The 23,778-nt window shown below is 39.9% G+C and overlaps 1 protein-coding gene across 1 annotated transcript; it reads left to right on the forward strand.

Annotated features, from left to right (window-relative positions):
• Positions 1–490: 490 nt before the first annotated feature.
• LOC104613762 (KAT8 regulatory NSL complex subunit 1-like protein) lies at positions 491–21,442 on the forward strand (the record flags this gene model as incomplete). The annotated part of the gene is made up of 3 exons (XM_010294402.1): positions 491–1,602; positions 17,306–17,447; positions 21,245–21,442. Coding segments are annotated over exons 1-3 (1,428 nt in total), but the record flags the coding sequence as incomplete, so codon positions are not given.
• Positions 21,443–23,778: the final 2,336 nt, after the last annotated feature.

Raw genomic sequence — 23,778 nt, forward strand, 5'->3', positions numbered from 1 at the left:
ATCTCTAGAGCAGATGAAAATAAAATCCAGTGAGACTTCTGGGGTGCCAGTGTGTAGATGTGCATCTCTGTGTGCACATACATACACTCGCACACATACTTTAAAATGCATCCTTCCAGTCACATGGCTTTATGGTCGTGTTTTTCAGTTTGGGCAAAGTTAGATGACAGTCTTGAACTTTGTGAGTCTTATTTCTCAGACTGATAGGATCAGAAATGCAGTGAGGTATGAACACTTGCTCCCCTGAGAGGTAAAGGCTTTCATTGCACATAGAACAACTCCATAATGAATTATAGAAAAAACAGGAGGAATGTTCTTGTTTGACTTGGTAGGAAGTGTAGTCTATCCATGTTCCTTAGATAATGTCCTTTTTTATGGAATCTTTGAATAATGTTGAAATGTTGAATGAATGAAATACCTGACAGTTGTTATATTTGTACTGTCATCAAAATGAAAAAATTTACATGGCCCATGTTATTTTCAGGTTTGCTGTAAACTACCTACCGTAGCTATAATGACACCAGCCCTCAGAGAGGCAGCAACAAAAGGTCATGGTATCCACTTGTCACCTTCTTTGTCCTCTAGAGCTATGGAGTCTGATACAGCTTTGTGCATGGAAAATTCCAGAGCAGTGGAAGAGAAGATAAAAGAGGACTCCATCGCACAGATTACTTGCTCAGTCCTGGGGTTCCCCACTGCTGAGCCCAACCTCAGGAATGATATCTTCAGTGTGCAGCATTTTGGTTCTCCACCATCCTCCAAGCACTATCAGTCTGTCTTGTTAATGAGTACAAATTCTGCGTTTAGCAACAAAACCGGTAAGCAAACGAAAGCGAGAGCGCCCGACTGCTCCAAGATGAGAAATTCATTACATAATGGTGCTGACACATCATTTGATCGGATTAGTCATTCAGAATCTGAGGAACAGGTCAAAGGGGAAACATTTTCAGAGACCACATCTCCGAATTTGTCAGAAACACAGAGACTTTTGGATTCAAATGTAACTGAATCCAGTAATGCAGAAGAAATGCAGCTTTTAAGTGGTAAATGGTACAAAAAGAATGGTTTTTTGGGTAGGGCTTTGGAAGTCTGCGCTGAAACAATAAAAGGGGATTTATTACACCAAATTCTTCACGGGCCTTCAGAAGGGATTTTGAGCTGCACCCCGGAGGAGGTGTATGCTCGCTTACTCCAGTGTGTCACTAAGCAACAAATGGAAATCAGTCGCGCCAAAAGAACTCAGAAACGTTTACAAATGCTCCTGGCAAAGCATGTTATCAAACACTGTGATCAGCAGCTGAAATGCTTCGTGAAACATCAGCTACAAAGAATGAAGGTTTTCCATGAGCCAACCAGATATTTGAGCAGTAGCTCCCTCAGGTGCACTGAAGGTTGGCCAGAAAACACCACAACTACTTTGGAGAGTAGTTTGAGTACGGACCTCCAAAATGGAGTTAGCGTTGCACCAGGTGAAATCCGGGGGTTTGCACTTTCTGCTGGAGGGCTGCTGTCTCGTGTGGAGAAGGATCTGGACTCTGATGCAACATGTAGCAGCTCAGATGAAGATGGTGAGGAACAGACTGTAAGAACAACTGTGGAAGCGTAAGTGTTAAATTCCTGCTAGACTCATGTGCTTCATGCTTATAAATCAAGATGGAAGGGTCTAGACCTGCAGATTCCTTCTTGTGTGAGTAACCTCACTCAATAGATAGTGCTACTGAAATCAGCAGGGCTGCCTGTGTGAGCTAGGTTTGGCAGGGGCCAGACAGAAAGAAAGAAATTCTAATTACAGCCTTTAAGGAACAGTTACTTTGCTAGGCTGTAGAGAGCTAGATTTTGTGCTGCAATTCTGCCAGTTTGCATTACATTAGTACTGCTAATTATTAAATACTCAGATGGTGCTGTTAATCAAATAGTGATAGCAGTGCTATTTTTTTTATGTTTTTGGCTGGTAGGAAAATCATTCTAATTTTATTCTGGAGTTCTTAAGAATTAGCCAATGTTAGGATCTTGAAATCCACTATGATGTGACAAAGAGTAAGAATGATCATCTGATACATCATCTGATATGGGTGTCAAGCCATCCAGTATTGGGGGTTGTATATTGAAAAAGTTTGGTTCTTTGAATTATGATTTTAAAAAATGTTAATTTACTTACTGAAGTTGTTCTGCTACTGTGAATGAAGCTAGCAGTGGTGTTTTTATTGTTGCTGCTATCTTTTTCAAGAAGAACCAGAGGGAAATTAATATCATTAACTAATACTGTCTTGAATTGATAGGGATCCTGTCAGTACAAATTACCGCACCTTTGGAAGTTAGTGGTGGGTAAGAGAAACAGATAGTAAAATTGTTCTGTGATGGTGGTACAGCCTCTTTTTTTTTTTTCTTTTATTTTTGTTTTTCCCCTACCCTGCTACACTATGAACACAATCTTTGTGGTCAAGAGAGATTTTAGAAAGTGGTGAAAGGACAGCTGCCTATGCCTTACTATAGCTGGAGAGGACAAAGTATGTCTTGAGGTCTGTTAGGATGTGGTAGGACAGTGACACACAGAATAGAGCTTCACACAAACGCAGCAGCTTGGTAGGAGAGCTTCACGGCACCTACACTTCTAGTTAGGGAGTGAATGAAAGCATTAAGAGTGACACTGTTTGAAGAAAAATAAATATTTAAAAACATATATTTCTTGGTCTGTTTCTTGAAAAGCATAATGTTCAGAAGAAATCAAGGAAGCTTATCTTAAATTGGAAAGCAGCTGTGCCTGTTTACGTGTTTATGGCTTCAGTTAGGGAAGCTTCAGTATAGCATGATTGTATCAAATCACTGCTGCGTTTCATTAATCTCTGTAGGCCTGGAAAACAGAGAGGAGAAAATGTGCAAAGTAAAAACTAGTTTTCATTTTCTTTTACGTATTGTCAGAATGGTAAATACTGTACTAAAGTCCAACCAAAGCATAATGACTTGCCAACTAAGTTAGGATCACCTTAAATACTTGAGTTTGCAAAAGAATTATTTTCCTTTTGAAATACTTTAATGAAAAAAACAGCATTTTTGGCTCTTCCCAGCATAGCAGAATCCACATTCTTCTCCTAGGTGATATGGTTGAACTTCTGAGTAATAGCTCTGCCTCTAGGATTCTTATCTTGTGATTACATAAACTGAAAAACTGATGAGAAACTCTTGATTCTCGAAGGGTAGTGGATAATGTAGAACTTGGACTGAAGTTCTGCGCAAGGTTTTCCTTTTTTCCTTCTTGCCAGGGACGGTCGAGTTTCTAACTCTGCCTGCCAGTCCTTTACCTTTATTTCTTCGTGTGGCTTTTGAATTCCTTAAGTTAAGTTATCATTCCACTTAAGGCTTACTCGGTTTGTTTTGTTGCACTGATGAAAAAATCCACAGAGGATTATTAAGTACAAAGACACCACCTTTGGCTCAGGAAATCCCCAAGATGCTGTTGCTGGCAGCTGAGGGAGTATTCTGGAGAAGCACTGCTCCTTCCATGCGTGCCCTGTTGTAAGACTTGGCGGCTGCTAAGAGGCAGGAAACTGGGTAGATCATCTACAGTCTGACTCAGTGCAACACTTTATTTGTGGGTTGTTTTTTTTCCCCTCCCTTTTTAATGTTCTTACTGCTGAACAGCAGTCAAGCAGCAGCAGTGATGAGGTTAGCAATGTGCATTAGCTAAGGCCTTGCTGTATTGGCAGTGCAAGAATCACTGGTGTTTGAATTGTGCTGCTGGGCCAGCAAGCTCAGGGTTAAAGTACTACCTAATTTAAGCAGAAGACTTGTCTGTGTGCATAGGCTGAGGCAATGCTTGAATTAACATTGCAGTGAGGACAGGCTCTGTCTTACTTGAATTTATCATTCTCTTCAGCTTGGAGCGGTTTTCTTCATTTCTCCAACTTTTTCCCAAGATTTGTCTTTGTGGCTAAAAGGCTGCACTTTTTCTTCTAGGTGACAAAGGTAAATCAAGTTATTCACCAGTGAGATTTGCTGTTTCCTAAGCTTTACCACTCTTAAGACTCTTTGAATTGCCTTTCGCCTGGGCAAAAGAAACGAACAAAGTTAACATTCATTTTAATTTCTGCTAAGTGGATTTACATTCTTTGAAATGCCTTTCTCTCCTAGGGAATTGACTCTTAGTGCTTTCCAGAAATAACGTGATCATGTGGGCAAGAGAATACATGTTTCCTCGCCTGTGACTTATTTTTCATAGTGAAGACTTTACTGACCTGGAAAGGCTCTTCCTCTGTGATATTCTTCATAATACTTAACTGTAGATGTTATAAGGTTATATTAATGCAGTGATGAATGGGAAAATATTTTGGGTTTGCCTGTGTCACAGTATGCTGATTGCATTTAACTTGAGAGTATAATCACACTGGTGGCTGGTCATTGTCATGACTCTGGTGCTTTTTATCCTTTTTTTGGGGGGAGGAGGTGCCAATCCAATGTGCAAGGGGGGAGGAACCTGCAGTTACCATGTTTTCCTGAGAACAGTCTGTTTCCCATCAGGAGGGAGAAGTTGATTCCAGCTCAAATTCTTCACGGTAGGAAAAAACCTGGAGCTATTTTTAGCATTTTGAATCTGTTCATTCTCATTATCCTGGAAAGAGTTTTGCCCAATGAGTGTTGACATAAGGTCTTCTGAGCTGTGTCCCAGTGCTTTGTGTCTCAAGTAAGATTGTCTTTATCCATCTATTTCAATACCTTTGTTGTTTAGATGCAAATAGCTGTTATAAGATATTTAGACCATTGTTCATTCCTTGTGGATTTATATAGGTGCTGTCCTCAAGAAAAGAAACATCCTTGGTCTGCCTCTGCAGGCAGTTCTTGTAGCTGACAATTCACAGTACTTCTTGAACTTCCCTAGTTCCTAGAGTAATTGGAAAGCCTCAACCCATTTCAAGAGCTTAAAACACATTTGGTCCGTTGAGTATTTGCTAAAAAGAAGTATGAAAAAACAGTTGGCTCTTTTCAGGAGTTTTGTCATTTTGCTGCTATTGTCAGCTCATGAATGTCTTAAACCTGTCAGTTTTCATGGAAGGTTTCTTGGGCAAAACACCAAATTTCCATTAGTAATTTGTAACGTATTCTAGTACTGTTCCAGTCTTTGCGGGGAGGAAATTCCTGAGACACTATACACAGGGTATGGTTTCTCAAAGGCAGATGTTAGGTGCTGTTTGCTAGCTCACTGTTAGGCGTTGGCAAGCAAAGTGGACAGAGGGCCTGAGGAGGGCATCACAAGCTGACCGTAAGTTATTCCTTCAGGAATTCACAACTAATGTCAACCACTTGAAATGCGACATAGACAACATTTCACCAGCTGAGTTTACTTGGAACTTGTTGATCTTCCTTGTGGTTCATGAAGATGGAAGACTATCCATAGAAATGGTCACAGATTTCGGGGAGGAGATGTGAGCACAAAGTTCTTTTCAACAACACAGCTCTGCTCTGGGACCTCTGTATTGTATCCTTCCAGGCCAACTCCAAATCCTTATTCATGTATTCTGTGTGTGTTCCTGATGCGGTTAGAAGTTCTGTTTGTTTGCAGTGTACCACAAAGAACCACATGAGCATCAGACTTATTTGGGAAACCTTTAAAATTGCAGGGTGCAGAGTTTTTCTTCTACATGCACTACATGTATGATCTTCCAGAATCAAACCATACATCACAGGGGTTCTTCAAAGGCATAGCTGCTCCATCAAATAGTAGTACATGTTCCTAATTGATTAGAGAGAAAAGCTGCTTACAATAGGTTTTTCTGCAAAATAAGTAGCTCTGTCTACCCTGTTTCCCCCATCCTCCTTCCCCTACCCGAATAAAGTCCTTTTGCATAATTTGGTGGGATTTTTTCCTTCTGAAATACTTTCATGCTTTTCCTCTGATTTTTTAAAGACATGTTTTACTGATTATCCTCCAGCAACCTCAAGCCTGACGAAGAAGCACTGTTATATTTTTTCCATGCCCACAGGGTTTATTGTGCCTGGAAACTTTTATAATGAATGTGCAGAGAGAGTAAATCTTTTTATTCTCTCCTCCTCCTCCTCCCTTTTTTTTTTTTTATTTTCCCTTAGATTGCTAGCTGGAAAGAGAGAAGATGGGAAATCTGCTTTTATTACAAATACTTGGTGGGGAGGGGAGCAGTAAGGCAGAGAGAATACAGGAAGGAAGAAAATATTATGACTAGTATCTCCAGATCTAATCTGTTTGTTCTGGATTATTTTCCATTTTTCCTAGCATTTTTTCTCATGGCTAATTGAGCAACACCAATGCAGTTCTGCTGGCCTCTCTATAGAAGGCACTGCTTAAAGGCTGGGGTTTATTGCCTGTCTTTGAGACACGTTATAAGGGGAAGCTGTTTCTTTTTGCAAGATCAGGTCCTAATTTTCCACTCTGAACTGTAACAGCGCTTCATACCTGATATGAGAACTGAATTCTGGTTTTGGGAAGGGGCGGAAGAGAGTCTGCCAGGACTAAATACTGCTCTCCATTTTTCTTAAGCACAAAACCGCAATTGTTTCCAGTTTTTAAGACGTTTTTAGTTTACAAGTCCAGGAAATGTCTTATTTGCATAGAAGATTAGTGTGATGGCTTTGAATAAGTATAAATTCATAGGTGCTAATAATATGCTGATTTAAAAATGTTTATACATTGCTTTTTCATGAATTCCATTCTCTCAATTCTTGGCTCCTGTCACTAGGATGTAGGAGGAGAATTGTTACTAGGGAATGAAAGAAAAGATTGCTTTATATTACCTTCTGTTTTCACTCTAGGGATAAATGTATTATTTCAGAATATATTCAGCCTCACTTGGTTGAATTTCCATAAGATGGATTTACAACTTCTTTAGGGTCCCACATGCATTTACTGTTTTTCTTTAGAGATCTCATGTACAGCAATAATAACTTGCTTTTGAGCAAGACTTCCGTCTCACAATACCAGAGTAATGCTCCTTATGAGTGAGGATCTGTTTTCTAACCTGTAATTACATTAATATTTTTGCAGCTGCTGAAAGGTTTTAATGAAAGGCAGAAGGTCTGACAAGTCGTAACCTGCAAGGGAATCTCGGAGCCAGGAACGTCAGAGCTTTGAGTTAGATAGGTGTTAAATGCATATTAAATAAAAACTTGGCATTACTCTTCTGAATGACAGTTTAATACACAGTCAACATAGTCTAGCAGAATAGAAAATCTAATCATCAGACATGTGGGTATACATGATAACCTCAGATGCTTAATTAAATGGCAGACAAGAGTTTGGTGCTTGATGTCAACTGCTGATTAATCGGTGTTTTATGGCTAGGTTTTTTCTTTTGCAAAGCTGTGAAATGTGTTTGTTTTAATTAAAAGATTTGTTTACAAATAACAATGAAGTGTCTTTATAACATCTTGTGAAGGCAGCTTTATTTCATTTTATAGATAACATTGATTTCATGAGAATCTACTTCAAAGGGGTACATCCAGTGCCTTTGAAAATCAGTGTTATGTGGGCCCCTGATACAGGAAATCATTTAAATGCTTTCCTTTTCACATGAAATAAAAAGTGTGCATAAAGACTTCCCAAAATAGGAATGCTCTCCTGCAACAGGACTTCATTCATACTGCTAAATATGGGTTAGGAATGTAACTTTAGATGTCAGATTTAAATATATTGACGTGTGCTCTTTTTTATTGAAACTGAAATAGCTGTAAATTATTTTCTTTTCATCCAAACATTTTACCTAGCTGTTGTGGGCGAGAAGAAGTTTTCTGTTGGGGAATGTAAATCAATTTAATTTTCAATTACCAAACTTCTAATTACTGATTCTGGTATTTTAAAAAAAAATAAACCTGAACATCTAGGTTTAACATATGTGCATTATGTACTCCCCTTCTTCCCAGCCCATGGGGACAGCAGTAAAACTCAGTCAAACTCCACCCCAAGCTCCTACAGAACACCCAAACCAAGAAGGTTGCAACTGTTCAATGCTACATCCATTACACTCACCGTCTCACCCTGCAGACTGGACTGTAGGGTTTAACCTCATGACAAACTCCCTCCCTGCCCTGCAAAGCAGACAGACAAGTACTGTTTGGTTACTCCTCTCTTACTTAATCACAGTGTGCTCACAGCAACTGCGGGGAGCCCAAAGGACTTGGTTTCTGATGTACCAGGGTGTCCCGTGGTCCCCGTCAGCACTGCTAGGGACTCACCCCGACCAGGGCATTCACACTCAGCATGGCCCCTCTGGAGCTTCGTTTGGGTCCCACAGGTGGAGTGGGTCCAGGCCTTAGGGCTTGAAGCAGGACCTGTCCCAGCTCTGCCCAACTGCCCTCCCACCCAAAGGAGCACTCGGAGCGTCCTTCCAGGTCTCTGTTAGCCCATTCCCCGTAGCATCCCCCACACATGGTGGGCACACTGCTCACACCAGCTTGCAGCAAGGCATGTTCCCTGGGTGGGATGAGGTGAGGGTGTGGCAGGAGGTGGAGGTCAGTGTGTGGTGGTACTTTTGCTGGCGCTGCTCCTCATTTCTCATCTCATTGCTCTGCTGTGGGCTTCACCACCAGCCACAACCCCTCCTGAGTCTCTTCTCAGTCCCTGTTCTGTGCAGGGCTGCAGCCCCTCCACTACCAAAAACCCACTGATGATTTCCAGTGCATCTGGCATGGCAAGTTCTGGATCAGCTGTTAGTCATCTATCCAAAAAGTCTCAAGAAAGAATATTCTCCATATCCATTTTTACATTGAAATCTGATGCTGTATACAGCTAGAGAGAAATCAGTTAAAATCTGGAGTTAGATGTTAGACAAATACCATACCCACCTGTTCCTTCTAGGAATGTATGTACAAATTTTGGTACCAACTTCAGTGGCTGGACAGCATTCATATGCTGCTTGTATGCTGTACTAATGTTCCATTTTGCACATGTCTTTAAAGGCATATATTGTAAGCTCTATCTTATTTTATGTTGAGCATGGGATCCAGACGTAGCACCACTTTCTTGATTTCTTTTTCAAGGGCGGTTGTGTAATACTCGCAGAGAATTTCTAGGCCTGTGTTCCTGGTGTTTTGTTGTTAGTCTATTGATGTTGTGCCATTCCAAAGACAAGAAAATAAGCTTGTTTCCAGGCAGCCCTGGTGTTGTGAAGTTTCTTTATTTGCATGTTAGCACTACCTGCTTCTCTGCTCCATGTTGGTCTGATCTACAGCATGCTGAGATTTAGTGGAAGAAGCTGGGGTGCTAGGGAGCCAATGGAGTCTTAAAAATTAATTTCAAAATCGTTTAAACAAAAGGCATTAGTAGATATGCATTTTGCAGTCTGTTTATTTTATTAAAAGAGGAAATGGTGCTGGTGGTTTACCTTTTGCAGGTTTTCACTTCTTGGGGAGTTAACAGCCCAACTGACCCCACCTCCACCAACTGATTTGGCCTTTTATCATTAACAGCTGTAAAGAACTATGTCAACAAAATTGAAGATGAAAAGCACCTACCAGGTTGTGAAGCCAGCCATTGGAAAAGTTCAGCACTGTAGCAGACAACACTGCTTTAAGAAGCCGAATTTTAAGTTTCTTTTGTTGAGCCCTAAATTGAGTTAACAATTCAGTGCAAGTGTAACGGTTCAGTTTCTGGTATAAAACCTGTAGCAATGGTGTGATTCTTTGCAGGAACCCTGTAGCAGGCAATTACTGTCTGTGGCATCTCATCAGTTTGGAAGATGTGATTTCTCAGACGAGGGAGCATATAGAGCTCCAGTGTGAAATTCTTATGAAATTTCTCCTTTGCTAGGGTGTCCAAGCGCAGAGACTTTCCCTTTTTATATTTTCAGGTTTATTCTACAGCCTTTGGTTCGTGAATATTAATTTTCCTCTTCTCTCCTTCCCACTGTCCCTTCTAAATTCCCTTTCATATTTGTGAAAAATGTAAAAATCTTACTCTTTTGCTACTTATTCCCCCTCCTCCCCTAGTTCTGTACCATAAATTTTCTTTTCAAAGGAGAATTACAGCTATGGTTGATAATTTCAGGTGATACTGCATAAATTCCTCAACCCTGACGGCTTAGCAGAAATGTTCAGCTGGACAAAGTTTTTTTGGTTTGGGAAGATAAGATGTGTATTGTGTGTTAGTATCAACATATGTTATTGGATGCAATTCTGAAAGTATTAAATGGCAACAGTATGTCAGAGATGGTGGGACCAGGCGTGGGTGCCAGAAATTGTTGTGATAAGCAGTTGCCAATGTCTGTAGATGATAGGGAGAACTGTAACCCATCTGTTTTGAAGACGTGTAGTGTTTCAGAGGAAAATCTCCGCCAGTTAAAAATTTCTGCTAAACACCAAAGAAGATAGCAACCCCGGAGGCTCCAGAAGAATGACCTGATTGCAGATCTTCACAGAGATTGCAGTGTAATTTTGAGTACCACAGAAATCCCCCCACCCCCCACCCCGGGGTGTAGCTTGGTTTGGTGCTGGTTGTCACAAAACAGCGGCATATTGCGCTCTGTAGTCAGTCAGCAGTGAGCACTCCTGGATGATCTGAGCAAAGGCTGATAGTGAACTGTCAGAGTAAATAGTGTTTTGTTGTGTAGTGTTGATCGAGTACGATACTAGAAGATGATATTTGTTGCAGTTTGTTTTAATCTTGTTTGCACTCTGGAATGCATAGAAGAGATTGAGTTCATAAAACAGCACTCACTGTTTTTTTAATTATGTGGTTATTATGGGTTTAACAGTTAACTGGTCCAGGGGAATTAATACTTCAACAGCAACTGAAGTGAGCTCATTTTGAAAACAAACATTCAGTAGGTGTGCTGGAAGAATTAGTCCTTGAGAAAGCATTTACGGGTCATTTCATAGTTGGACATGTTTGTTCAGCCATTAAAAGTGTTCGAAGTTTTTGTTGGGAGTGGGCATTTTTATCTCATGAGCAAAATCTAGATAAGATTATCTAAAATACATGCACTACATATCTGAATTCACATAATTTAAAGGTTTTATATGATACCATCTCCTAGTTTTCATAGGTAATCTCTTACTTACTGTCAGTGTCTGCAGAGAGAAGAAAAAAGGACATGTTGAATTTCACCAACATGTTGACAGAAGGTGTCAGAAGCCCTGCACTCACCTTGATGCTTGCAAGAAAATGCTTGTATTCGGGCCAGCTGCTTTTTGAGCATTGCCATGTGTAGTCACAGGAAAACTGACTGTAATGCTGCTGTAAAATTAGGGACAGCTCAGGAAGTTCTGGTCCTGGGAGACCGCCACCATACTAGTGTGCTGTTGAGCATTTGTGATAGAGTGCCATGTGGTGAATATGAACTGTTTTGTGTTTTTGTACAACTGAGTGAGCTTCCCAAGAGGATTGGGGGTTATATGATTTTTTCTTTTTTTCCATTGTGTTAAGTCTCATGAATTTCATTGTGAGTCATATGATGTCTGCATGGGATTTAAAGATCTGGAGTACTTCTTGCATTTCAGTTTCCAGAGTTGAGTCCTTCATCAAAATGATAAATTTCTACTGTTATTTTCCATGACTCCCATCAAGGAAGGTGATCAGCTCTTTATCCTGAGGGTAGTCAGTCTGTAGCTTATGAGCTGCTCCTTGCTCCCAAATATTTCAGTGTCACATGATTGGCAATAGGCCTCTGATAGCCCAGGAGTTCCCAGCAAGAGGAGGACATGAACCAGCAGGGATGGTGTCATGGTTTAACCCCAGCTGGAAACTAAGACCTGCACAGCTGCTCGCTCACTCCCCCCTGGTGGGATGGGGGAGAGAATTGGAAGGGTGAAAGTGGGGAAACTAGTGGGTTGAGATAAAGACAGTTTAACAGGAAAGCAAAAGCTGCGCACGCGAGCAAAGCAAAACAGGGAATTCATTCCCCACTCCCCGTGGGCAGGCAGGAGTTCAGACATCTCCAGCAAAGCAGGGCTCCCTCATGCGTAACGGTGACTTGGGAAGGCAAATGCCCTCACGCCGGACATCCCTCCCTTCCTCCTCCTGCCCCCAGCTCTACACGCGGAGCATGACGCCGTATGGCACGGGGTGTCCCTTGGTCAGCTGGGGTCAGCTGTCCTGGCCGTGTCCCCTCCTGACGTCTTGTGCCCCCCCAGGCTCTTCGCTGGCGGGGTGGGGTAAGGAGCAGCAAAGGCCTGGGCACTGTGTAAGCGCTGCTCAGCAATAACAAAAACACCCCTGGCTTATCAATGCTGGTTCCAGCACAAATCCAAAACATGGCCCCACACTTACTACTGTGAAGAAAATTAACTCTATGCCAGCCAAAACCAGCAGAGATGGTAGATGTTGGGATCATGGGGTCACTTTAGGACTAAATCATCTGAAAACTGGAGGCCAAAACAATCCAGAACTGGATTAAAACTGAAAGGGATATGGCCTGGCAAAATACACCATGTTAGGAAACTGAGAGAAAATGTAAGCATGAGGGAATGTCAGGAACAACTGCTGTTCTTACGTTTAATGCAGAATTTTGGAGTTGCAGAAGTTTTTCCCACCCACACTGCATGAATGTCTTGCTCTCTGACTTGTTCATGTTTAAGAATGTTGTAACTTGAAAATGTTGCTGTTCTTTGGAACAAACCTTTTAGAAGGAGACTGTGTTTTGGGTTCGCAAACCTGCGTTTTGGAGTTTTGATGTGGGACTGTTGCAAGCATCCTCCTTTCCTGGTCAGTAGGAAGCATCCTGTCATTGTCCCTGCAGATGTGTCATGGTAGGGGCATATTACTTGTTCTTAGTGGCAGTTAGGAGGCTGGAAGGCCTCTGTTCCCTTTTAATTTTTGGGATATAAGATATTTACGGAGAATCTTGCCTTGGGCACAGGGCTGCATGCTCTAAATTTCCTGTGCTCACTGTACCTATTTGAATCAACCTTCCTGGATACTTACTATCAGTCCCAGGTTCTGTATTTTTTGGGGCATTTTAAACACCACTGTGTTTCTCCTTCATTATTTATGAACTGTTTCTCATGCTTCTTGTTTTGTTTCCTTATAAAAATAAAATATGCCTGAAAGGTTTAAATTCCACCTCTTTTCCTTTAAACAAACAAAAAAGAAAACCCCATGCACAAAACCCAAGCAACAGTGTGTGTCTTGGTTAGCAGTTCCCCTTTGCACTCAGTTAGGTTGCCTGGTTTTGTTTTACGGGGCAGACTCATTTTAGCTATTGGGAAAACATAAATCTCACCCACAACATAACGGAGGCACTACTTCTCATAGTCCCATTGCATTCTCCGATGTTGGTTTGGTTACATAAAAGCATGTTTTTTTCTCAATTCTCTTTTCTCTTTTGGTGAAGGTGAGAGTGCTGAGGGGTTGATCCATATAGTCTGTCCATAGATCATGGCTAAAACTTCTTTCAGTTCAAGTGATAGTATTGACTGCACTAGCAGTATATTATTTAGTGCCCTTCACTTGCGTCTTTGGTCTCGGCAAAAGCAAATAGCTTTGATGAAATGTTTATACTGCCTCGGTTGCTGCTGGCAGTCCCCAGCCGAATTCTTCCCCATACATTGGGGTGACACAGTACAGCCTGAATGTCTGCTTCCTAGTTACATTTCTGATCATACTTTGACTGGCTGCTTTTGTATCTGTGCTCCTTGTGGCTTGTTTGTTCCTCTGCATTTCCTTCTTTCTTCTTCTGTAAGTCGTGCAGGATTGACCTCCTGCAGTTTAACCAAACCAGGGGAAATGCAAGCCAGTATCTCACATAGAAACAAATTTTGCCTCTAATACAATTCCAGCATGTTTTTCTAGGGATGTTTAAATGAGATGTTTTAGTCATATGAAGTCAGTATTGCTGCGTTCTCTTCCAGTTCTAATAGACTTGGATGACTGCAGGAGATCATCTGTAGCTTTAGAGTCATCGCAAGAGCGATGCAAGTTTAATATTTCGCTGTACTGCAGTACTGAACATTAGAAACTTTGGCAAACGTAACGTGGTTTATATAGAGTTGCCAGCAGAAGAATGAATTTGAAATTCCTGTGGAGGATGTATGATGTTAAGAGTCGAAAGCACGGCAACCAAGTAAAGATGCTTTGCAAAAGGAGCACACAGGAAGCGGGACAGACAGAAACTTTTTTTTTTTCTTGTCTTATTCCCAACAGGGAACCAGAGCAGGAGCTTCTACATTAGCACCTGCTCTGACTTCCTCCTTCAGTAACAGGCCTGGCTATTTTGGTAACCCTTTGTGGTTGGTGTTTTTTTTCTTCTTCTCTGGATTTGCAGAATTAATGAATTGATCTTGATGTTATGCTGTACTCTCTAACGTCCCAGAAATAGATTTACAGATTTTATTTAATTTTTTTTTCAAATTTCAGTGGTAGGTTATCACTTGTCACTTGAGTGACCATACCACTTTGCATGCAAACAGCTCACTTCAGGAGTGTGAGGATAGCTTATAGTGATTTTATTTTTCTCTGAGGTGTTACAAGGTTTACTACATAGCTTGTAGAGAAATAGAGGCAAAGATGGTAAATAAATAATGCAAGATCAAACAAATATGAGTGACAGAGATGGGAACAGAGTTCAGAAGTGCTCTCACCTCCTGTCCCGTAAATGTGAGTTCATGCTCGCTGCCTTGCCTTGAGCTTCCTGCCCCTTCCCTTGTGGCAGTGCAGAAGTGTCTTGTCTGTCTGCAAGGCATCAAAACTGGGAAAGGGATCTAGACTTGAACTTACTTCATTCACCCTGTCTCTGAAGTTAAAATTAACCATGAGCAACTCTCTAATGCATGTTGCTGTGTAGCTGTCCAAGTGCAGGCGCTGGGCACGGGGCAGCCTGGGCTTGCAGGCAAGAGAAGCTAAAATTGCTTCCTTTGGCATGAGCTTAAAATGTTTGTGCTTAGTTTGGTGGAAACCCTTACAGAGGAGCCTAAGGACATCATTATTACCATGTAATTAAATCCTGTAAATGTAACTTTGCAGAATATTTTTTTAGTATGTAAGACAGTAATATACAGAGGATATGAGGTGTTTGTCTTAAGGTTACAGTATTTAACTGTTCTTCTGTAACCTGCTGTGGTTTGGTATTGATTATGGATTCCCTTACTGCCATGCTGATTTTATACAGTGTATGTGGCATAAGACCAGCTCCAGCCCTTTCCATTCTGCTTCTTGTTTCCCAGCTGCGTGGGCACTTTTTATTTTTCTGATTTGCTCCCCCCTCCTCCTTGGTCTGTTTGGGGATAGCTCACCTTTCTCTTTCTGTTGCATCTAGCTTGGGAGGTAATTCTGGCAGTGTGATTTATTTTCCTTCACCTGGCTTTCTTGTAATAACGTCCTGGTTTGTGGGGTTTTGTTGTTTGTTCATTTGTCTTTTGAGAAAGGAATAAGCACCTCAACAATCCTGTTGAGTTTTTCGCTGTTACTCTCTTTATTCCTGTTTAACTTTTTTTTGTTAAAATTATTAACTAAGGGATTTGTTAGAGCCTCATTAAGCAGCTCTTTCTTGGGACTAACTTTTTGCCATCCCAGGGTCCTGATACAAATCCTAACTATTCCAGCCACCACACTTGTGTGAACACATTATTTAATTGAACTCTGCCTTGGGCCAACTAGGAATTTGGATTCCCCGTCGCCCCCCCTGCCCTTTCTCCGCAAACTGTATTTTATGACTTCCAGAAGTACAACCATGCAAAAGTTGTCAATCACAGGGAGGTTCTTGGCAAGAAGACCTGAGAAATAAGAAGGGGTTGTCAGAAAAATGGGTATTCACAAGATGACTTCATATGCCTTTTTTCCTAGGACTAAATCACTAATAGAATATATAAAATGTAAACAATTTATTATGGTATATATTTATAGAGTCTTTGAGTTTCTTTTTTATGGTAATCCACTTTATTTGCTTGCATTTACAATCTGGATTTAAACAGGACATTTCAATCTCCTGTCTAATTGCGTATGTTCATTTTGTGTGGGAGAGAGATTAAGCTGGTTGTAAATTATGTGGGCAAATAATTTACGTTAAAAAAGGGAGAAATTATGTATTTTAGAGGTAACCTGCCGGAGACTGCGTCTACTCTTACTATTTACGACAGCTAAAGTAGACTGAGAGTTCTGAGATTTTAAGTTATATTATGCTTTATAATCTTTGCCCTGAAAATATTAGGATTCTCACATTTGGTGATTCTCGCCTCATGCCAGCAAATGTCTAGCATCATCTGCTGGGTGATGTATTGCTATTCTTTCATTGTTGAGGTAGTTCTGCACAAACCAATTGCACTTGTGTGATGTTCCTATGCCTATTCACTGACATCTGCTTTTTCTTGTCTCTTTTGTGATACTTCAGTACTTTTCATTGCCTGGGGAACAGGGGATCATGTATTCTGCTTGTGGAAGACTTACATACGGTGTCATCCAGGATTTAGATCCAGTAGTTATCCCAATAACTTGAGTAAAAGCACTTCTTTTCTGGAAGAAGTTTGATTTTGTTTTTACAGTTCTTTTAAGTTAGCTGTGGCAAACTGCTTGACAACTTTAGTGGGGAAAAAGCACTAATCATTTTCTTTAAATAAACAAACTCAGTTAATGGTAGGATACTAGTGATAGTTGCATACTAAAATACTGCATTGTGTTGTCTCTGTTGCTTAAACTTACTAGATATTAAGTTTATTTGTTGAGTGGTACTGTTATGTCATTAATTTATTTAATATGTAGGTCGAGTAAAGTTTGCTGATACCAGTCATGAATTTAGCATAATAAAGTTGAGCTAATCACAATGTCAAGTACTGGGAGGCATATCTTTTGTGTTACAAAATACACCTATTTGTAAACAGCAGTAAGAGTGACCTTACTATACTATACTATACTGACACATCTATATTTATAAAATGGCTTGAATAAAAAATCTAAACTACGTCGTTGGTTTTTTGGGCAGTGACTTGATATCTATCTGGTCACTGCTGGTTGGTGTTTTATTAGATTCCAGTTGGTAGCAAGCGACATTCATGGAAGCTTGTGGGAGGAAGTGTGGTGTAAGAATTCAGATTCTTGCTGGTGGAGTTACTGGAATTCTTTACAAATCTGTAATCTGCATTAACTGATAGAGCTTGGTAGTTTCCCCAGCCCTGGGTTTTAGAATTCAGAACAGAAAGCTAGCTTAGCCTGGGGATAGCCGGTGAACATTGATTGTACTGGTTTGGGCAAGTTCTGTAGTTACAGAAATAAGCTGATGTGAAACTGGATGGATATAATCAGATATCTTCTGAAAGCAACTGAGATGCTTGCAACATGAGGCAGAGCAGCTGTCAAAAATGTTTTTGTGCAAATGTGGTTATCTTTATTTTTGGACTAACCAGCATTTTTTCTTCACAGCAGCTATACTTCTGAATGGAAGTGGCTTGCAGACAGAGCTAGAATTGGCAGCCGTTGGACGTGGCTTCAAGCCCAGATTTCAGAACTAGAATACAAAATCCAACAACTAACTGACCTTCACAGGCAGATACGTGCCACCAAGGTATTGTCTGTAAGCTCATAAACGGGCTTTTCAAATAATCTTTTGACAGAGTTTTGTGTAATATTTGGTTCCTTGTTGTTGTTTGTTTTGCCCTAGAGTTCTTGTATCCATGCAGGCTATTGCCTGCTAAGGTTAATGAGAAAGACATCAGGAGCTAAAAAGTATTGTACCTTAGAGGCATCAATACAGCACTGGGAGTCGAGAACTCTCACCTTCTTACCTGTGATAGTGACTTTGTTAGTGACTTTCAGGGGCCCAGCACAAGGTACTGCATTTATCACACTAGTTTTTCCCTCTGTAGTAGAAGCAAGATTTGGTTTTCAGGAGGGGTGGTTGGTTATTCATTTTGGTGTTGTGGGGTTTCAGGGTGGGTTTTTCTGTTATTTACAGTGCATGTTTATTCTGAGGATTACCTAGTTAATGTTTGTACAGCACTTTGAACAGGTCAAGGATTAATTATTACTAAAATTCCAGTGTGTGTAACTCATGTACTAGTTTTTGTAAATCGAACTGGCTAGACAGTGGGAAAGTCGCATTCCTAAAACATTAATAATCTATCTATCAATTTAATGTGTTCCCCAGTCATTCTTATGTGCAAGAAGCCAAAACCTGTGATAATTCCGGTAGTGTGATAGTGAGGGGTTTTAGAGGAGGGCCCATTGACTTTCCATTGAGGAGCCTCATGTAGGTTGCCTGATCTATGCTGGGGTCAGATAAGCGCTGACGGAGAGGAGCCAGAAGATGCTTTAGACTTCATGTGGCTGAACATGAGACTTAGAGGGAGTTGAAGAGGAGAAGGAAATCACCCCAGAGAGCACTTCCCTTGGATCACATAAACAAAAATTATTCCTTGTTCTTTTGCCCTCAAAGCCCTTCTTTTCATATCCAGCTTTGTCTCTCCTGCTCACAACTTTTCCCCAGTCAGATTTTTCTTTAAAAAATAGTTGAAGAGCCTTTGTTTCAGGGTCTGTCCTGCCTCTGTGCCTACAGAAGTGAAAGGAGTTTTTGTATTTTGGTGAAGGGTGAGAATGCCCGTATTTTAGTATTGCCCAAAGTACTGGGTATGTCCACAGTGTTACACCCAAAAGCTATCAGCCTTTAGGGTGGAATAGGTCTCACAAGCTGCAGAACATGGAGAAATAAGTAACAGAGAAATGGGAGAAAGAACATTCTTTTAGTCATGCATTTTCTTCACATTAGGTGGTATATTGGCTTGGAGCCTAGTCGTCTTCCTGGTGGAGATCTTTAGTGACATTCCTTTTTGCAAACTTCATGGCCCTTTTACCAGCTGTGGTATTCAGTATTTTGTATTGTGTCCCATAGTGAAGGTAGACACTTACTTTCTTCAGCTGTGATTTTTTTTGTATACGTGTGTGTAGCAGCAGCTATGGAATGACATGTGGGCTGATAGAAGAGCTCTTTGTTTTCATTTAGTGGCTGCAAAGTAGTTACACAATATCATTAGAATTTGTATGCTGTGTTTAATGTTTTCAGAGTGTTTTTTGTGTGTTTTGAGTGGAAAAAAATGTGATTTATAGCCAGTGAACAATGATTTCAAGCAAAATGCCACTCCTCTGACACCATAACACAATAGGAAGGGAGATGGTTAACTTGTGGGTAGTTTCCTGCCCTACTACATTTTGTCCTCTCCATCTCTGTGCACGCAGAAGTAGCAGCTCTGGGTCTTTGAGAGTCTTTCCATTAAAAAAAAAAAACAAACCGTATCTGCAAAACAAAATAATTCGAGCTAAAGAGGGGCGGGAAGAGTTCACTGCCAAAACCTACTGGCTGTAACCCATTGAATTTATAATTCCTATATAGTCACTATTAGTCTTCTAATTCTACTCTTCCTCTTTTTTTCTGTACCTATTCCATCTCTGCCTTTTCATACAGTCTGTCAATTTTCTCCTTCCTTTTCTGCTTTCCTCTTCCCGTGCTTGTCAACAGGATTCTGCAACTTAAAAAAACAAAATTCCAGTGGAGGGTGGGAGTGTGCCCCCCTCTTTTCACCACTTTTCCTGTGTGTCTTCCTATTCCTCTGACTTAAGAATTTGTGTTTTAGACTTTTGTGAGCTATTTTTTTCTCTCTGTCTGTGGTCATGACCTACGATTCTTTTTCTAAAAGAGTCTAAAGCTGTGGAGCTAGCTTGTCCTCCTGTTGTAGCACATAAAAATTAGATCTATACTTGAATTTCCTTGAACATACGCCCTACTTTGTAACTGCTCTTGGTCTGCAGGTTGTAGTATGATACTGTCTGGATTTGTTTCCGTCTGCTGTAAATGGAAAAGCACAGATGATGGGCTACTACCTGATAAGGAATGTGGCAAATCTAATGCTGACTCGATGGAAATTTCAGAAGCTGTGTGCCCCTTTTGGGCACTAAAGCAAGTTTTCAAGTACCTACATTTTTTTTTAGATAGTATCTTTGTTCTCAGCTTTGACTTTATAACTCAAACAGGGGAATAAGTTAGAGACACAATGAGAACAGGACAGTTTCACATTTTTTCCGAGTCTCCCCTTAGAAGTCTCTTTAAGACTTGCTTTCATGTTTTAGGGCAAGTTGCTGCTGAGACAGGAGTCAAGGTGTGAGTTAAACTACAGGATCCTTAATTTTTCACAGCCACAACCTAGGTGAAGTCTGTCTTGCGTAAAGAAATAATATAGGCGTTCCTTGTGTTCACATGATGACAATCTTGTCATGCTTTTTAGTGGAATATTCTCACTAGAAAACAAATTTGAGGCAGTGTAATTGAATGGTCCCGTTCTTTCAATATCTGCTTGATAGTTGAGTCAACAGTCAGTACTTAAAAGCAAGTGAGTTCTTTCCCTTTCTCTTTGTAAAAAAACCTGCAGAGGTTTGATAGCCTTTTCTGAGTATTGAATTTGTTTGCTCAAGATAATGACAAATTAAGGGACTATTTGAGGAACTGTTTTTAACTGTTACAAAGTTATTTTTGCTTATTATTTTGTGTAACATTTTAAGTTGTTAAACCAACTGAGGTGTTACCTAGGATTGTATGTGACACTTATTTTTCTAATCTGTCATGTGGAAAACACAATAAGGGTATTCTTTTCCTGGTTTCGTTTATGAAACTCTGTTATTTCCCTATCATAAAAGTTACATTTATCTTATTAGGTGACATTCTAGATGATAGACCATGTCTGATACCACATTTGTGCAGATTGTCTTGAAAAGCAATGAGATTGCTAGCATATTTATCATAGTTCCCTCTGTAATTATGAAACTCTAAAAATGCTCACCTTAAATCAGTTATTAAATTATAAAAGGCTTTTGTTTTGAATTGTATCCATCTCTGCTACGTAAAAAATAAGAACCTTGGATGTTTTGCTTAGAGCATGGATAGGAATAACAAAAATAGAGCACTTTAAAATGCCCCTGCAAAATTTATTGCCTGCAAAGACTATAACCAACTTCAAATCAAAGGGTGGTTGTTTCTTACTGAAAAACCTCTTAAATCAGCGGACAAATGACCATATAGTTGCCGTAATAAGTATGAATTTCTGATTTGAATTTTGGCACAGATATTTAAGCAGTGGTATAACACTAGAGTGATTGCTGTTACAAGGGGTAGCATAAATCGTGCAGCTTTTCATTAACAAAAATACCTACAATGTCTATATTTTAGCTGTTAAGTGTATTTGAAATGTAGTTGCTGTGCTCCAAAGAGTTGCTGGGAGGATTTAAGGGGGATGTGCCAGGTTTGACTGCCCCTTAAAAATTATTTAGGAGGGTTAATCCGTTGTCAACCAACTGTGTTCAATTGCTGTTGTCTAGGGGATGGTGATCTTAGAAGAATTCCCATTTCCAAAAGACATTTTGAAGAAGCAAATACAATTGACAGACCAAGAAGCTTTATTAAACGCCACAGGGAATTCGCAAGCTGCCATTGAGAGACAGGATTCTTTGCCGGAGCATGACTTTGAAATGTCACCCAGCAGCCCTACCCTGCTTTTACGAAACATAGAAAAACAGGTAAAGTAAAACAAGAACTGAACGGTCAATGGAGCCAGATGATTTACTTCAGAAATAGGGCAGGTTCCATGGTGATGACTTCCAAAAAAGAAGACATTTTGCAGTCCTGAGAGTGGGTGCTGATGAAACGAAAGGCTTAAATAACTACATTGTACAACAGGTTTACAAATTAACCTTTTATTTCTGACGTGTCTGTGTTACCGCTTTGTTTCCATCAAAGCGGCCACATAACAACTTCTAATAGCTATCCACAAACCTGCCTCTCCCTTATAGTAAGGTTCAATGTAGAGTTGCTACAGATTGTTTCAGGAAATACTTATGTGAGATGAAAGAGTATAGCTGAAGATGGAGGTATGTTGCACATGAAATAAAAAAAAAGAAAAAGCCCCAACAGGATATAATTGTTGGGCTGCCTTTTCAAGCGTCATAGGACGCCAGTTTGGAGCTGAGGAATTCCGGGTACTTAACTGACATAGCGTAGGCGTAAGTGTGAGTGGAGTTTCAGTTCATGGTGTTCAAAACAGTCATTTCCAAGGTTAATTCCAGGAAATACGATGTAGACTCCAGCAGAGTTTTCTTTTGTTAGAAAGTACATAAAGAATGTGGTAGGATCACATTGCTGAAGGAGATACAGGAAATTTGTTTTTGGAATTAATTTATCCAGTTAGCGTAAAGCAAATCTGACAAAGCCAGTATGGTGTATTAATATGTTGCTCTGATGCTGTACATATATTCTTGGTCATATACATGTTTTTTAAGTGGGGTAAAAGCAGCTTTAGGTACTAATGCCTGTTCCTGAATCTCTGTGCCAATTTTTCTTACTTGATAGTCATACTTTCCTGTTCTTAAAATGCTTCCCCTGTTTGATAGATCTTATCCACAACAGACAGGAGTGAGGAAGCAATGAAACAGGAAATTTATATGCACAGTGCTGGCAATTGCACAAGGTAAACCAAAGAGTGTTTTTAGAATGTGGTGAATGTCCCCTCTTTAAGTGATAACTTGGAGAATTAAACACGCTTTTCAGTAAGACATTTGACAATTAAAGTAATAGTTGTGTGTTTCCTGGTCCGTAAGTGGCTACAAACAGAGGTCCAAGAACTTTGATGATCTGAAAACTACTTGGATGTAAAGGTGTTCTTCAGTTATGGCATCTCACAGATTACATCGGATTTCTTCCCTTTACGCCACAGAAAGCTTTGGGGGTTGATTTGCTTTTTGACTATCAGTTCTGTAAATCAACCTTAACTCTGAAGGTCTGTGTTTCTTCTTGTTCAGTGTCAGGAGTAGCAATGCTGTAGGCTGAAGTACATCCACAGATATTCCCACAGAATTCTTCAGTCCTATGTTAAAAGTGTTTCTTTTAAAAAAAAAAAATAAGATTACTTGAGAACAAAAAAAATTCATAAAGAATACAAAGTGGCTGAGCCTGGCGTTTTTACAAGCACTGTTTTCAAGTCATTTTCATAGCGATGCAATGTTTTAAAAACATGTATGTTTTTCCTTGTGTTTTGGAAGTCTGCCACGGTTGTGGTGCTTTTATATTCAGCAGAGACCTTGCCCCTTACAGATTGAATTCTGCTGAGATTTTTAAATCAATCTGCTAAGTATTTTAATGGCATCTTGTTTGCTTTGTCCAGACTTTTATAATTGACTTGCTATTTCTGTGCTTTAATACCCATCCTGGAATATTTTATTCTGACATGAAATTTTTACCTGACTGCATCATGTAAACATTAACAGGAAACACAGGAGTTGTAATAAAATGGAAAGAATTTTTTCTGCCTCTTTCTGCATGAATGGTAGAGCTTCAAAATGTAAAGAAAACTTACTGGGTAACCTTTAGCAATTCTTGTTTTAAGCAATCTTAGTTCTGAATGAAAATCCTACAAAATAATTTAAAAGTTTTAAAAAAATTGTGTGCCCTTTCAGATACATTTAATTTCTGTTTAGTGTGCAACACACAGTTTCCTCTAAGAAAGCTGCATTTATTGTCAGAGTAGCCTTTAAGGTTTGACATTTAAAACAAAAAAATCATTGTGTAATGTTATCTGGAGTCAGTCCACAATTCATTGCTTTATAAGGAATGATTCTTAGTCTTAAAAAATTAGCTATATTTTTTTCGGGCCGTTCTGAAGGTCCGGGTTTTGGTGGAGTGGGGGGTTCTTGTTGCTATTTTTGAGGATACCAGAAAATTTTCACCATTCTGTCTGTAGTTACAACAGTCCTGTAGTTACACTTCCTTTTGTAAAAACACCTTTGTCAAACTACAGCGAGCAATGATTCTTTTTACAAGAAAAATACTTTGAGTGAACAAAATGTACAATGAGTAGACA

This window comes from Phaethon lepturus, unplaced genomic scaffold (genome assembly GCF_000687285.1).
Source record: "Phaethon lepturus isolate BGI_N335 unplaced genomic scaffold, ASM68728v1 scaffold12409, whole genome shotgun sequence".
Lineage (NCBI taxonomy): Eukaryota > Metazoa > Chordata > Aves > Phaethontiformes > Phaethontidae > Phaethon > Phaethon lepturus.